The 15,061-nt window shown below is 39.5% G+C and overlaps 1 protein-coding gene across 1 annotated transcript in view; it reads left to right on the top strand.

Annotated features, from left to right (window-relative positions):
- The window catches only part of LOC111589078 (heparan-sulfate 6-O-sulfotransferase 3-B-like), a 31,564-nt gene extending 16,745 nt beyond the window's left edge, over positions 1 to 14,819 (top strand). The window contains exon 2 of the mRNA XM_023299790.3: positions 13,466 to 14,819. Coding sequence (XP_023155558.1) covers positions 13,466 to 14,228 — 763 coding nt within the window. The 3' untranslated portion in view covers positions 14,229 to 14,819. The remainder of the gene's footprint in view (positions 1 to 13,465) is intronic.
- Positions 14,820 to 15,061: the final 242 nt, after the last annotated feature.

The following is a 15,061-nucleotide window of genomic DNA, read 5'->3' as shown; positions in this document are numbered from 1 at the left end:
TCCACCAAAAAATGTTCAAAGATTTTTCAAAAATGTTGAAAATGTGGACATCAGAAGTTTCACTGTGAAAATAGATTTTCTTCCACATTTTCATACTTTAAAACGGGTTAATTTGACCCGCAGGACGATATGAGGGTTAAACTCTCTTAGGTCAACCTCATTTAGTGCACAGCAAAATATTTCTTAAAAAGAGCGAAATAAAAGTAGCAAACACACGTATAGGAAAGCATACAAGTAGTAAATCACTCACGACTTTCAGAAAGCAGCATTCACATATTTGTGAAAAGCTTTTCAGAAATCTCTGCGGTTTGTGTGGGTAGATGCAACCTTTGCAGTGTACAATCTTCCATTTATCCTTCCCATATCTACGCGCTCCTAGAAGCCCGGCTGACACCTTGCAAAGCTGCAAAGATTAAGGTGTCAAGCAAAGGTTAAGGCTAAGACGTTAAAGCCACTAAAACTGCACACGGAAGGTCACAGTGGAGCGTATGTCCTCGTTTCCATGTTTGTTGTAGGAGTGTTTGAGAACCAAATGAACTCCAGGAACTCTGAGAGAATGTAGCAGCATCTATAAACATTTCTTCGTTTCGTGTGTGTGTCTGTTTTGAAACCTATTTAATTTAATTTCAGTGTGAACTCCAGCTCCTCACACGTCTACCACCTAGTTTTCAGCAAAAAAACCACATCTTCACACCCGGCACTTGCCCGGACACGGCATCTTTCTCGAAGCGTTCTCAGTTCCCTCGTCTCCACACCAGCAGCATCCCTGGGGCTTTTCCTTTATCGCCCGAAATAGCAACTCATATCTGCGACCGGTGAAGATCACAGTGCAGCTCCTCACTCATCACTTCTCTCCTCTAACTCTCTGTTTAAGCAATGTTACCTGCTTCCTTTCTAGCCATTTCTGTTTGTTTCTCCTGGTCTTCTGTAGTCATTCTTTCTCCCACTGCAGAGCTGAAATGCTAATTACCTCTAAATGCAGTATTTTCCCACTGTGGGTATTTATTTTAGTTGTTTTGGTGCAAAATTAGAATCAAATTTAGGGGAAAAAACAATTATTTAATAACCATACTATGCAAAGTGCTATGAGATAACATGTTGTGAACTGGCACAATATAAATAAAACTGAATTATTAAGAGCTTGATACGCACAAACTGTCTTATGTTCAAAAGTTTGGGGTCACTCAAACAATTTCATGTTTTCCATGAAAACTCCCACTTTTATTCATGTACTAACATAATTGCACAAGGGTTTTCTAATCATCATTTAGCCTTTCTACACCATTAGCTAACACAATGTAGCATTAGAACACAGGAGTGATGGTTGCTGGAAATGTTCCTCTGTACCCCTATGGAGATATTCCATTAAAAATCAGCTGTTTCCAGCTACAATAGTCATTTACCACATTAACAATGTCTAGATTATTAATTTAATGTTGTCTTCATTGAAAAAAAATGCTTTTCTTTCAAAAATAAGGACATTTCTAAGTGACCCAAAGCTTTTTAACGGTATATATAGACTTGCATGCATGTGGTTTTATCAGATTTGATCATAGATGTGTTCAGAAAATTTACAGCAGAATTAAACCTATTAAAGTCTGGTTTTGGTCTCTGTAGCTTACAACTGTATGGACAGTACTTGGTTCTCACCCATTTAAATTATATGAAGGCTTAAAGTTGCACAAGTAATGGTGCGGCCACTTGTCCAGGACCCATAAACATTTGAAACCTGCCTCAGCTCCACTCAGGTTCTGCTGGAACCTCATGGAAAGTTCATCCACCTCTATCCATGTCTACGCGTTACTTCCATGCCGTTTGGCCCACTGCACATACTCATTAGTGTGTTTTACAACGGCACAACCCTCCTGGGGAAGTCACTTTTCTGGCTCTCAGGAGGGTTTACAAATATGAAACCTCCAAGGATTAAAACTTCCCAACAGAAACAGACCTTGTTTGCAGTTGGAGACGTGGATTGTTTTTCAATGCAATACCACAAATGACCACTGGGAGATTTTGGCATCCAGGCCGAGTGGAATCCAGCTCTGTTAATACACCCATGGACTTGACTGATGCAACATGAGCAAACAATCCACCAACTGTAATTCCATTTTCACTCAAGTACAACTTAACTGTGATTGGTGCTCAGAAATGCCATCTTTTGTAATTTGAGCCCCAATCATATCAAACTATGGAAAAACTCGGAACGTAAAATAACCACCTGTTCCAACTTTGACACCACTGTTCTACCCTAGTGCTTGTAGTGTGATAAGAAACTGACGGATTTCAGCAAATATCCGGACGGTTCGTTGAACTTCCTGCCAAGATCCTTGAATTAAGCTTAATTATTCAACCTTTCACCTTCCTAAAGCTACAATAGGTGATAATACCATTGCTAAAACATTCAGATAAAGCTGAATGATTAAACACAGTGTGACTAGAGACAGGCCCAGACAGTAATTCCCTCTTTGAGCCAATGGTTAAGGGATCCCTTGTGGGCACAGAAACACCTTTAAAATGGATTTGCTCCATCTGTGCGAGTTATCAACGCCCTGGCTGTATGAAATCGATGTGCAGTCCTGAGCTTGTTTTCAGAGTCGCTTCTTCTGCTGATAGAAACAGTGTGGAAAATGATACTTCATTGATGGCACTCATTGGAACAGTGTGAGGTTTAGCCGGAGCCACAGACCCATACTTCAGAAAAAGCTCACTGCAAAAAATCTAAATCTTTTGATCTATTTGTCTTATTTTTAGTCAAAATGTCTCATCCCACTTGATTTAAGATAAATTCACTTAAAGTGACATTTCAGCAGATGGAGGGACTTGTTTTAAGACAATGCATCTTAAATATCTTGTTAAGTCAAACAATCTTGAAATTATCTTGTTTTCACCCTCGTGTCGTCCTGCGGGTGAAAATTGACCCGTTTCAAAGTTTGAAAATGTGGGGGGAAAAAAATATTTTCACAGTGAAAAATTCCACATTTTCACAATTTTGGGGGAAATTTTTAAACTTCTTTTGGTGGACAAAAAATGTTTAAAAAAAAAAAAAACAGTTTCTTTAACAATATTCAGAAAATCAAAATCCAGTGAATTTCGCTGGATTTTGGTTGATTTTTTTTTCCAAATGTTCTTAAAGAAAATAGAAGTTTTACTGATAAATTTGTAATCACTTTAGATATTTTTAGGATTTTTGGGGGGAAGATTTTTATTCATTTTTTGAAAATATTTACAATTTTTATATATTTTTTTTTTCATTTTTATTTCTTGCCAAATTTGGGGACTTTTTAAAAAAAAACTATTAAGGGAAACTTTTAAGGAATTTTCTGCCTGAAAGTTTTGCAAATTTTTATAAATTTGGGGAATTTTTTTGTTGAATTTTTGGATTTTTGTCAGACAAGGGAACAATATTTTTTGGTACCGTAAATGAAGACAATAGGAGGGTTAAGGCACCTCAGCTTGACAATCCTGGTAAAATAGAGCTTAAAATAAGTTTTCTAGCTAATTTTGAGATCTCAATATTCTAAATATCACATCTTATTTCAAGAAATCTTACCAAGACATTTTTCACTTGTTCTATTGGCAGATTTTTTCCACTTATTTCAAGGTAAAAGTTCCTTGAAAGAAGTTTTTTTTTTCCTGTTTTGAGAGGAGCATTTATTCCAGTGCTTCAACTGAAAGCACCATGATGTATTTTCATTTTTAAAAAGACGAGCTATATAAGATTGTTGTTGATCCACTCTGGTTTTTGCACGGGCAGCTTCTTCAGTGGCATAAATAGTTTCCATCAAGGCTTTTATCATGAGTCTGACGGCGTCCTTGATGGCGGTGAGTGAATTAACAAGGCAGATATTGATCTTCGGCTGTGAGTTTCCTCTGTAGCGTTTTTGATGGTGATTTAGAGAGTGAGAGACAATCAAAGAGCGACGGAGGAGAGAGGACGGTCGATAGTGTTTGCAGGTTTGCTGTGTGGAGAAAGGTGACAGGCGGCGAGAAGGGCATGGACGAGGCGTCGGATTGATCGAGAGCAAAATGAGACAAGCAGATTTAAGTTTACCTCCAGGAAAAAGCATGCATGATCTCACACACCACTGCTGCTGATCGTGCCATTATCCGACGCTTGCTTCAACACTGTGTACAATCACTCAAATCTCTGAGAACATCAGGCCTTCGCTCCATCGATCAGGAATCAGAGAAGGGAACCGTAAATGTTCCCACTTTGTGCTGTTCAGCCTTAAAAGACTTGAAAGCCATTTAGACAGATTTAACTAAATTAACTTTAGAACTTTTTAGAGCTGGTTATCACGATTGTGGTTTTGGATGCTTTGGAAAACCAAGATGAATCCAAATCTCAAGGGAATGAAAGGAAAAGACCAGCTAGAATAGTCATTTCCCACATCAACAATGTCTAGACAGCATTTATCATTCATTTAATGTTATCTTCATTGAAAAAAAAAAGATTTTCTTTCAAAAATAAGGACATTTTTAAGTGACCCCAAACTTGAACAGTGGTGTGATAAAATGTAGCAAAAATATAGTAAAATTACAGTAAAAATATAGAAAAAATATAGTAAAAATGAAGTAAAAATATAGCAAAAATACTATGAAAATAGAGCTAAAATATAGCAAAAATACTATAAAAATACAGCAAAAATATAGCAAAAAATACCATAAAAATACAGCAAAAATACAGGATAAATATAGTAAAAATATTGTAAAAATACAGTAAAAATATAGAAAAAATATAGTAAAAAATACAGTAAAAATGAAGTAAAAATATTGCAAAAATACAGCAAAAATATAGTAAAAATACAGCAAAAATATAGCAAAAATACTATAAAAATACAGCAAAAATACTATGAAAATACAGCTAAAAATATAGCAAAATACTATAAAAATACAGCAAAACATATAGCAAAAATACAGGATAAATATAGTAAAAATATTGTAAAAATTCTGTAAAAATATAGAAAAAATCTGGTCAAAAATACAGTAAAAATATTGCAAAAATACAGCAAAAATATAGTAAAAATACAGTAAAAGATAGCAAAATTACAGTAAAAATATAGTAAAATTACAGTAAAAATACAGTAAAAATACAATAAAAATCATAATAAACACCCGCCGTGATTTTTATTTACTTTAATAAAGGCTAGAAAGATGTCTCCTGTGTACAAACCTCAGCCATGAATTCACCAAGGGATCATTGTTGACCTTCTTAACGTGACCCGCCTCTGTCCCTGACACCAGTAAGAGGAGAGCTTTGACATTTGCTGCTCTTTGTCAATAGGTCACGATGCAGAAAGGCGGGTTTGCATGGACGTTTATCGATCGGGCTGTCTGGCGGTTTAGCTGTACAGATAGACGATAGGCGCAGGAGGAGGAAAAGACTGCACTCGTTCTCCAGGAAGTACAACAAAGGCCTGTTTTGCGAGGCGTTGGTGCGCGTCCATCCATCTAGCGCTGTCCGTTCAAGCCGCCAAAGATGGCAGGGTAATTCACTTAGCCTCCTCCGCTGTGGATGGCCATTATCCCTGGGTGGTGTGTCTGTCTGCCATGAGATCATCACAGCACTCACTTAAGTATATATCACGGCTGATTGATATCTTCTGTCTGGCAATAATTGCTAAATTGTGGACCTTTTAAGGCCGTGAAGCTGCGAGTAGCACAACTGCTCTCTCAATTAATCAAATTTCCCAGTTTAGCAGTGAAGCTGAAACCATCACAGATGCTCTTTTTACCTCAGATACGCAGCAAATTTACAACGAAGCAGCTTCAGCTGATGGGGACACATTTCATATCTTGTCTTCATCTCGTAGACAGATTTATTTTTGTGTGATGGAGGCCTGTAATAAGAGGTGCTATTTTTTTCCTTTTGATTTTGCTGAAATTAAATCAGACAAGTGAGTTATGGCTATATATATGTGTGTGTATATATATATATATATATATAGATATATAGATAGATAGATAGATAGATAGATAGATAATAGTGGGACTTTTTGTATCATAGTTGACATTTTTGCTGTTTTCAGGCCCTAAAATCAACACTTCTTTTAATCTAACCAAACACCACATGGCATTTTTAGAGAAAGATTCTTCTAAATATTATATATACAATTGAGTAAAATTGAAATTGGAAGTTATTTGTGAAGATATTGTAGTAAAGCTGTTGATGTGATGAATCCACACTTGACTCACACACTACTTTATATTAAATAACTCAGAAAGCCTTGACAAAAATGAGACAGAATACAACAAAACCGAGACACAAAATGACAAAAACAAGACACAAAACGACAAAAACAAGACACAAAATGACAAAAATGAGACACAAAACGACAAAACCGAGACACGAAATGACAAAAACAAGACAAACAAGACACAAAATGACAAAAACAAGACACAAAATGACAATAACAAGACACAAAACGACATAAACAAGACACAAAATGACAAAAACAAGACACAAAATGACAAAAATGAGACATGAAAGGACAAAACCAAGACACAAAACGACAAAAATGAGACAAAATGACAAAAACAAGACAAACAAGACACAAAATGACAAAAACAAGACACAAAATGATAAAACCGAGATATAAAACGAAAAAAGTAAATATATTAAGAGATTGCTTATAAATATGAATTGGTCTACTACCCCAAAAAATAAACATTAACTGTTAGATGACCAAAAAAAAAAAATGCATCTGTGGCTAAAAACTAACCGTTGCAAAACAGAGCTACTTTTGAGCGATGAGGTTGAACCAAACTAAATTAAATAACATATAGTTGTGCATTATTCACAGAAACTGTGCAGCAATAATCAACCCTGACCTGTCATGGTGACGCTGATGCTGGATGTTTGGGATGGACTGGTTTGTTATTTACCTCCATAAAAGCAGATTCTTCCTCCCATGACTGCTGAAACGTCCTGCGTTCATCACACAACTAAAGTTTAGCAGCCATGAACTCTACTTCCTTTAGACTTCTTTTGAGTTTTAATGGGGGTTAGCAAACAACCTATTGGTGCTCTACTGCCACCACCTGGTAAAGTGACCACCTGCTTGGAGGAGAAACTTCAAAACTTCCTCCAGCTAAAGAAGCTCCAGAACTGAAGCTATTCTTGTCGGCGCCCCTCATCAGCTCCTCCAGAACCACCATCACCTTCTCCAAACAAGACATTTCCCTCTCATCAGCAGTCACCAACCCCGGTATGAGATTGGACTTCAAGAACCACAGCAAAGATCTCTGCAGGTCTTCGTTCTGACACCTCAAAAATATCTCCAAACTCCGTCCCACCATCACCCTTTCTGACACATAGAAACTCGCACTTCTCATCGGGATCCATAGCAAGAGTCCTCAAAAGCTCCAGAATTCAGAACAGCTGCTAGCATCAACCACATCACACCCATCCTCTGTTCATTCCACATCTCCTTCAGAATCCAGGACAAAATCACTCTCCTCACCCATCAGTGCATTCATGGCAACACCCCAGAAGACCTCAAAGATCTCCTCTGCAACCAATCATCCAAAATAAACCTCCTCACTACTAATCACCACCACCTCCACCTGCAAGAACCAAACTCTGGACCATCTGAGCCACCATCACATCTGGATCTCCCTCCCTGACCACCTGAGAGCTCCACAGACAGTGGATGTTTTTAAAAACCTTTCGTTTTAACCCTGCTGTTGTCCTCATTTACGGCCACCAAGAAATATTGTTTCCTTGTCTGAAAACATTTTTTAAAAATCAGCAAAAAAAATCCCCAAAATCCAGTGAAATTCGCAGGATTTTGGTTGATTTTTATGTGAATGTTCTGAAGAAAATATTAGAAGTTTTACTGATATATATGGAATCACTTTAGATATTTTTAGGATTTTTTGGGAAGATTTTTACTCATTTTTTGAAAATATTTACAAGAATTTTTTGCCAAATTTTGGGGGATTTTTTTTTTTTTTTTTTTTTTTTAAATAAAACTTTTAAGGGAAACTTCAGGAATTACTGGAATTTTCTTCCTGAAGGTTTTGCAAATTTTCAGAAATTTGGGCAATTTTTTTGCTGAAATTTTGTATTTTTTTCAGACAAGGAAACAATATTTTTTGGTGTCCGTAAATGAGGACAACAGGAGGGTTAAGGACAATTTTCCAGAGCATCATTGCTGTAAACATCCATTAGTCTCCGATCTGTATTTAGCCGTTGACTGAAAGCTCTCAGAGCATAAACTGCAGCCGTGTGGAATACAAGGAATAAAATGTTCAGCTTTCTTCTTTGGGCTTTATATTTGGCTTCTGTCTGACGCTGTGAGGTCACAGTGATCTCTGCACACAAGATGAACGTTGTCAATTTCCCCTTTATCTATGTTGTTTTCCTTTTATAAAAACTTTTCGAAAATGGCTGAATTTCTCCTGCTGCTAGCTCCTCCAGTCACCCCGCCGCTATGCCGGCCATCGCTGAAGTCAACAGATAAGTGTGTTAGTTGAAAGGTGTGTGTGCAGCCGGGTTACAGCAATTTTTGAAGCGCCATTAGCAGCAGATCAGAGTGATCCAGAAACAGGAAAGGTGCCAGAGATGAAAAAAACTCATTACTGGAGGGAGGAAGGAGCAAATTGGTGTGACAAAAACAGAAATAATTCCATATTTTCAGGATATTAAACTCCACACATGCCTGGTTTGCATTTCTTTCTGTGTCATTACTCTCCAACTCCCTCAGTGAAGTTTTTCATTTAAACCTTAATCAGACTTTCAGTGCACTCCATAGAGCTGTGGTTCTTCTTCCTGTTTATATTTCTTTTTTTTTTTAACTGCAGCAGGATATGAGAAATTTGATGTATAGTTCCATCCTCCTCGGCTGAGCTGAAAATGTGGCTTTGCAGAATTCTTCCAGCTCTGTATCATTCAGTGCACACACAGGTGTCTGCTGTAGTTCTACTGCAGAATGAGGTTTTAAACGAGGATGCTGAGTGAAATAAAATCCATATTCATGCAAAGGTTAGAACAGTAATGAACAGTGAGAAAGAACTGGAGATAATCCATAGCCGCTTTCACAAACCGTGGTCTTTGACTGAGCTGAGTTCAGTTTACCTCCAACGTACGTTTTCTCAAAGCTCTTCACAGAGTTCGGTGAATTTATAAAATTTCACAAACTTTAGAAAGTATTTGCAAGATTTATAAAGTGAATCTTATGGAAGTGAATCACAGAAGGCACTGACCTCGCTTAAAATTGACCAAGGAAAATGTAGTTTGAAGGAACAGTTTTACATTTTAGAAGCTTTTTCTTTGTTGTCGAGAGTTAAGACTTTCTATACGCTGGAACATTACCGTTCAAATGTCTGGCGTCACTTAGAAATGTCCTTATTTTTGAAAGAAAAGCAGTTTTTTCCAATGAAAATAACATTAAACAGGAATCCAGTCTAGACATTGTTAATGTGGTAACTATTCAACAAGAACTCTAGCTCCATGGAAACCAACCCTACCATTGGTTCTTGGGTCTCTTTCTATCTACCAGCCGTATACTGTTTATGCAGGAACCTTCAGGTGAAGCCAACGCTGAAACGCCATAAATCTGTAATCTTTCCAACAGTTACACAATGAAATCTAACTGTGTGGAAGTCTTTGAGAAAATAAGCTCAGTAAACATTTCCTCATGAGTTTATGGTCTCAATTTGCGATTAAGACTTTTAAATACACCCACTGCTCACGACTTATGTCGTTTCAAAAGACCAACGTACCCAAGACCCGATGCCAAACTCAAGGCTTCAAAGTGTGGTCTGCATACCAGTAGGTGACTTCAAGGTGGCTACATCCATCTGTTATATAAAATACCGTTCAAAAGTTTGGGATCACGTAGAAATGTCTTTATTTTTGAAGGAAAAGATGTTTTTTTTTTTCCAATGAAGATGACATTAAATTAATCAGTAATACAGTCCAGACATTGTTAATGTGGTAAATGACTATTCTAGCGGGAAACGGCTGATTTTTAATGGAATATCTCCATAGGGGTACAGAGGAACATTTCCAGCAACCATCACTCCTGTGTTCTAATGCTACATTGTGTTAGCTAATGGTGTTGAAAGGCTCATTGATGATTAGAAAACCCTTGTGCAGTTATGTTAGCACATGGATAAAAGTGGGAGTTTTCATGGAAAACATGGAATTGACTGGATGACCCTAAAAGTTTTATCAAAGCACTTCACAGAGTTAGGTAAAATCATAAAATTTCACAAAGTTTATATAGTAAAAGTATTTACAAGATTTAGAATGTGAATCACAAAAGCCACTGACCTCGAACTCCCTTCAAATCTTCCAAGAAAAATGTAGTTTGAAGTTTTGATGACTAGTTTTACATTTTAGAAGCTTTTGCTTTGTTGTTAAGAGTTAAATGAAGAGGTTCCATCCCAACATCATGTCTGCATGCTGATACATCGTAAAGATACAGAAAATATATCGTATAAAATGTGTGGGTTTGCAAAGGGTTTTGTTTGGGACCATTTCTGAGCTGGATGCATTTCCTGAAGTCTCCCTCAGTGCCTGGGAATGTTTTGTGTTTTACTTCTAAGCTAAGACATAACTGGAAAAGTATTTGTCCCCTACCTGATAACCCTGTAGACTCACCTGAACTGAGGCTGGTGAGGTCTGCAGATCTTTGGATGTCCGTCTGGGTTCTTTATGACCTCCTGGATTAGATGTCCTGTGAAGGTTCACCTTGTTCCATGTGTTCTCCATTTGTGGATAAAGTCTCTCACTGTGGTTCTCTGGAGAACGTCTTTGTAACCCTCCAGACTGATGGCTTTGTTTCTCATCAGTTCTTGAATCTCTCTAGAACGTGGCATCATGTGCTGCTGTTTGAGAGCTCCTTCACAACACGAGACAGGTTCTACTTCCTGTTTAGATCCAACAAGCCTGGCAGTAATCAGATGTGGGCGTGGCTGTGGAACTGAAGCCAATAAACAAATGAATCTGGTCACTTGGTAGATTGGTAGCTACTTTTCCATGTAGGGCATGGTGGGGCAATAAATGAAATCATCATTTATCACTGGGTTATCTTTGTCTTATGTTAAAAGTAGTTTGATGATCTGAAACATTAAGGTGTGACAGAAATAGAAGATTTCTATGGGGTGTATCTGCTGGCTTTTGCACTTCATTATTTTTGTAAATTACCTGTAGAGGTGCAGGTAGGCCATTTTTATGCTCAGCTCAGCTTAAAAGAATACCTCCTGGATGTAGCTTTATATCTAGTTTGTAGACACAATGTGGTATCGATTCGCTCATCATGTTAAACAAGAATTGGAAAATTATAGCTGAAAATGTATCATCATAACATGCTTAATTTCAATTGATATCTGCAATTATTGATATTGGAAAACCAGCAGATAAAGGTTTATTGGACTTTAAATTCAACCACTTTAGCCTTTTTATCAAGGTAAATGAAAAAGCCATCCAAACAATTCAATTAAGACACATAAATAAATAGGGGTGGTGAATTGGCCCAATTTCCCGATTCGATTACCAACCGATTTTCGATTATTGCAGATTATCGATTCGATTTTTTATTGCCGATTATTGATCTTCAATTTAACGTCAGTCAGTTGCTGAATTATTTGACTTCTCTTTTGAGTAACACCTCACAGCACCTTCAGTATTGTAGTGTAACTGTAATATCCAAATTAATTTTTGCTTTACTTTGTTTTAAATGTAGTCTTTCACTCTTAAAAAATATCCACACTTGTGAATAAATGTCCAAATTCTATTTATTTATTCATTTTACTCTCCATATAACAAAGATGCAGATGCTTTGGAACTTTCTGTGGTCACAGATCAGCGTGTAATACCTTGAACCTGCAACTTAAATGGCAAAATGAAATAGGAAATACAATAAACTTTCTGTATCATTATTAATCATTATTAATTTCAAGCCTTTGACTTACCGAGTAGCGCCTGCTTTTGTTCCAACACATGACTGGCTGTGGTGCTCCGATGGAAGAAGGCAGTGATCCGCCTGACTCTACCCAGGAGTCGGGCTACAGTGGGCAGCTTCAGTGCTCGTTGGCAGGCGAGGTTGAGGGTGTGAGCGTAACACCGGACATGAACAAAGCTGCCAAGCTCAGCAGCCAGGCTCATGTTAGCAGCAAAGATATACACTTTGTGATTTTCTTAGCTCGCTCCGAGCCGGGTGCGAGCTTAGCCACCTGGTTTGGTGGGATGACAGGCTTCGGACGCTCGTTCTCAGCCCTGGATGCCTCCCCTGGATGGAAGCGCGACATGTGAGCTCTCATGTTGCTAGTATTGCCGCAGTACTTTAGCTTAGCATGGCAAAGCTTGCAGACAACATAGGCTCTGTCGATATCTTGTGAGGACTTACCATGAAAACCAAAATGTACCCACACGCTTGCTTTAAACCCAGATGCAGCTGGGTGGGTTAGCTGGTTGTCGGATGTTGTGTTTTCATTTTTCAGGCGTCGCAGCCGTACCTCGCTCACCTCAGTTAGCACCCGGTTAGCGCCGACACACTTGCTCGCTGGCTCAGTTACACGTGTCTTGTTATGACACACAGTTAATAGCGCTCCACCTTGTGGTTAAATCATATATGACAGCCAGTAACAGGAGGACTCGCCTTTGTATTACAATTTGAAAAATGTAATATTCGATTTTTTGGAAATTTAAAATCGATTCATAATCGGCCATTTAATAATTGCGATTAACTGATTATCGATTTTTTTCACCACCCCTATAAATAAATAAGAAAAGCACTCAGAGAGCGCAGTCCTCCTCCAAGGCTGCTCAGTCATATCATGTCCAGCAGATGAAATCTTGAAAAAACTTGTGGCAGAAATCACAGCAACATAGAAAGTGTCCATTTAATATAGATGAACCCACAAACTAAATGACCTTTCACTGAGCACAGATGTGTGTTCTGCATGTGTAAGTTAAGTACGGATACCGAATCACATGACCTAAATATGTAGCGGACGGCGGGAATTGATGGGACTCAGAAACACCCCCACAATTTAATCAGTTGTTCCTTGGATCATTTCTGATGGATAAGTCTTGATAAGTCCACAGAGGTGGATTTGTAGTAGGATCACAATCATGTGATCATGTAGTGTTCACTTGTTGTCATGGTTACAGTGACGCTGTGACGCTATCTGACAATGATACAGAAATCTTTAACTAATCTGTGGATCCAGACTATAAGCCGCATCACTGCCAAAATCTAATCACTTGGTCGTTGTGTCATTTCTGACCTTCAATGAAAATTTTATCCAAACCTGTCTGTCTGTTTTTGAGTAATATTGCTAACAGACAGACGGGTAGACAGACAAAGGTACATTGATCGTCACATAACTCTGCCATTCCTTGGCGGAGTAATAAATAAGGATTAATATTCCAGAATGCAACAACTCTGAACTCTCATCTGTGCTCAGATAATGTCCCTGCTCGACCCTCATGTAATTTTCTGTGTCTCTGCAGGAACTTCTACTACATCACGATGCTACGTGACCCCGTGTCCCGCTACCTCAGCGAGTGGAAGCATGTGCAACGCGGGGCCACGTGGAAAACCGCCCTCCACATGTGTGATGGCCGCCCTCCCACTCAGGACGAGCTTCCCGCCTGCTACAGCGGAGAGGACTGGACGGGCGTGCCGCTGGCCGACTTCATGAACTGCCCCTCCAACCTCGCCAACAACCGGCAGGTCCGCATGCTGGCCGACCTCAGCCTGGTGGGCTGCTACAACATGTCCTCCATGAGCGAGCTGGAGCGAGGCCGCGTGCTGCTCGCCAGCGCCAAGGCCAACCTGCGCAACATGGCCTTCTACGGCCTCACGGAGTTCCAGCGCAAGACGCAGTACCTGTTCGAGCGGACGTTCGGCCTGCGCTTCATCCGGGCCTTCACGCAGATCAACAGCACCCGCGCCGCCAGCGTGGGAATCAGCGAGAAGGTGCGGTGGCGCATCGAGGGGCTCAACGCCCTCGACGTGGAGCTCTACGAGTACGCCAAGGAGCTGTTCCTGCGGCGCTACCAGTACAACCGGCAGCAGCAGCACCAGGAGGAGCGGCTGAGGAGGCGCCAGGAGAGGCAGCACCGGCAGCGCATGCACAGGACCTACCTGGCCGAGCTGTGGAGGCTGGGAGGAGGAGGAGGAGGGGAGGAGGAAGACGAGGAGAAGGAGGAGAAGATGGCGGAGGAGGTGGCCACCACTGAGGACTACAGCAGCCAGGTGGTGCGGTGGTGAGGCGGATGCAGGGACTACGAACACTGACGCTGGTGGATTCATTGTGCTTTACTCTCCTCCCGCCGCCTCCTTCTGTCTCTCCTCTGCTGTGAATCTGCCAAAACCTGCCCTCCCGACCTCATCGCGCTTCGTCGGACTGCCGGATGGTGTCTTAATATTTATGATGGATGTATTTGTCATGGCAACATAAACATTTTGTATTTATGTTTTTTCTTATGGCTATCTTTGGCACTGCAGTCGTGAAATGTATTTATGTATTCATTAGCGGACTCTTTGGAAGTTCTCAAAGCGGCGGGAATGTTTCTTAAATTCTAAGAAAAGTGAGAGAAGACGGTGAAGAAGAAGAAGCGCAGTGACTGATTCTGGTGAAGGATCCTCAGTGTCATGTTTGTGATCAGTGAAATCTCGTAGTTACTCTGTGGTGTTTGGCTTCATAAGAATATCAAAGCACAAACCTGGCAATAGTCTGCAGTGTGTTTTCTTCTCTCTGACTGATTTAGCTGCAATATACAGAAACAGTCGAGACAAATCCTCGCAGGAAATGTGTTCAATAAAAACAGGCAGCATCCGGTGATGTTAATTTGAACCTGACGGACTCGTGTTCCTGCACGTGTTCTTGCCTGCTCCTTTTTCACAGCATGTTCTCACCATAAAAAATCTGAAATCTTCATGGCAGCACTGCAAAAACTCCAAATCTTACCAAGTCTATTTGTCTTATTTCAGTCCAAATGTCTCATCCCACTTGATTTAAGGTAAATTCACTTAACAAGAGACATTTCAGCAGACGGAGGGACTTGTTTTAAGACAATCCATCTTAAATACCTTGTTAAGTC

This window comes from Amphiprion ocellaris, chromosome 24 (genome assembly GCF_022539595.1).
Source record: "Amphiprion ocellaris isolate individual 3 ecotype Okinawa chromosome 24, ASM2253959v1, whole genome shotgun sequence".
Lineage (NCBI taxonomy): Eukaryota > Metazoa > Chordata > Actinopteri > Pomacentridae > Amphiprion > Amphiprion ocellaris.
This window is presented reverse-complemented; position numbering and strand designations above follow the sequence as displayed.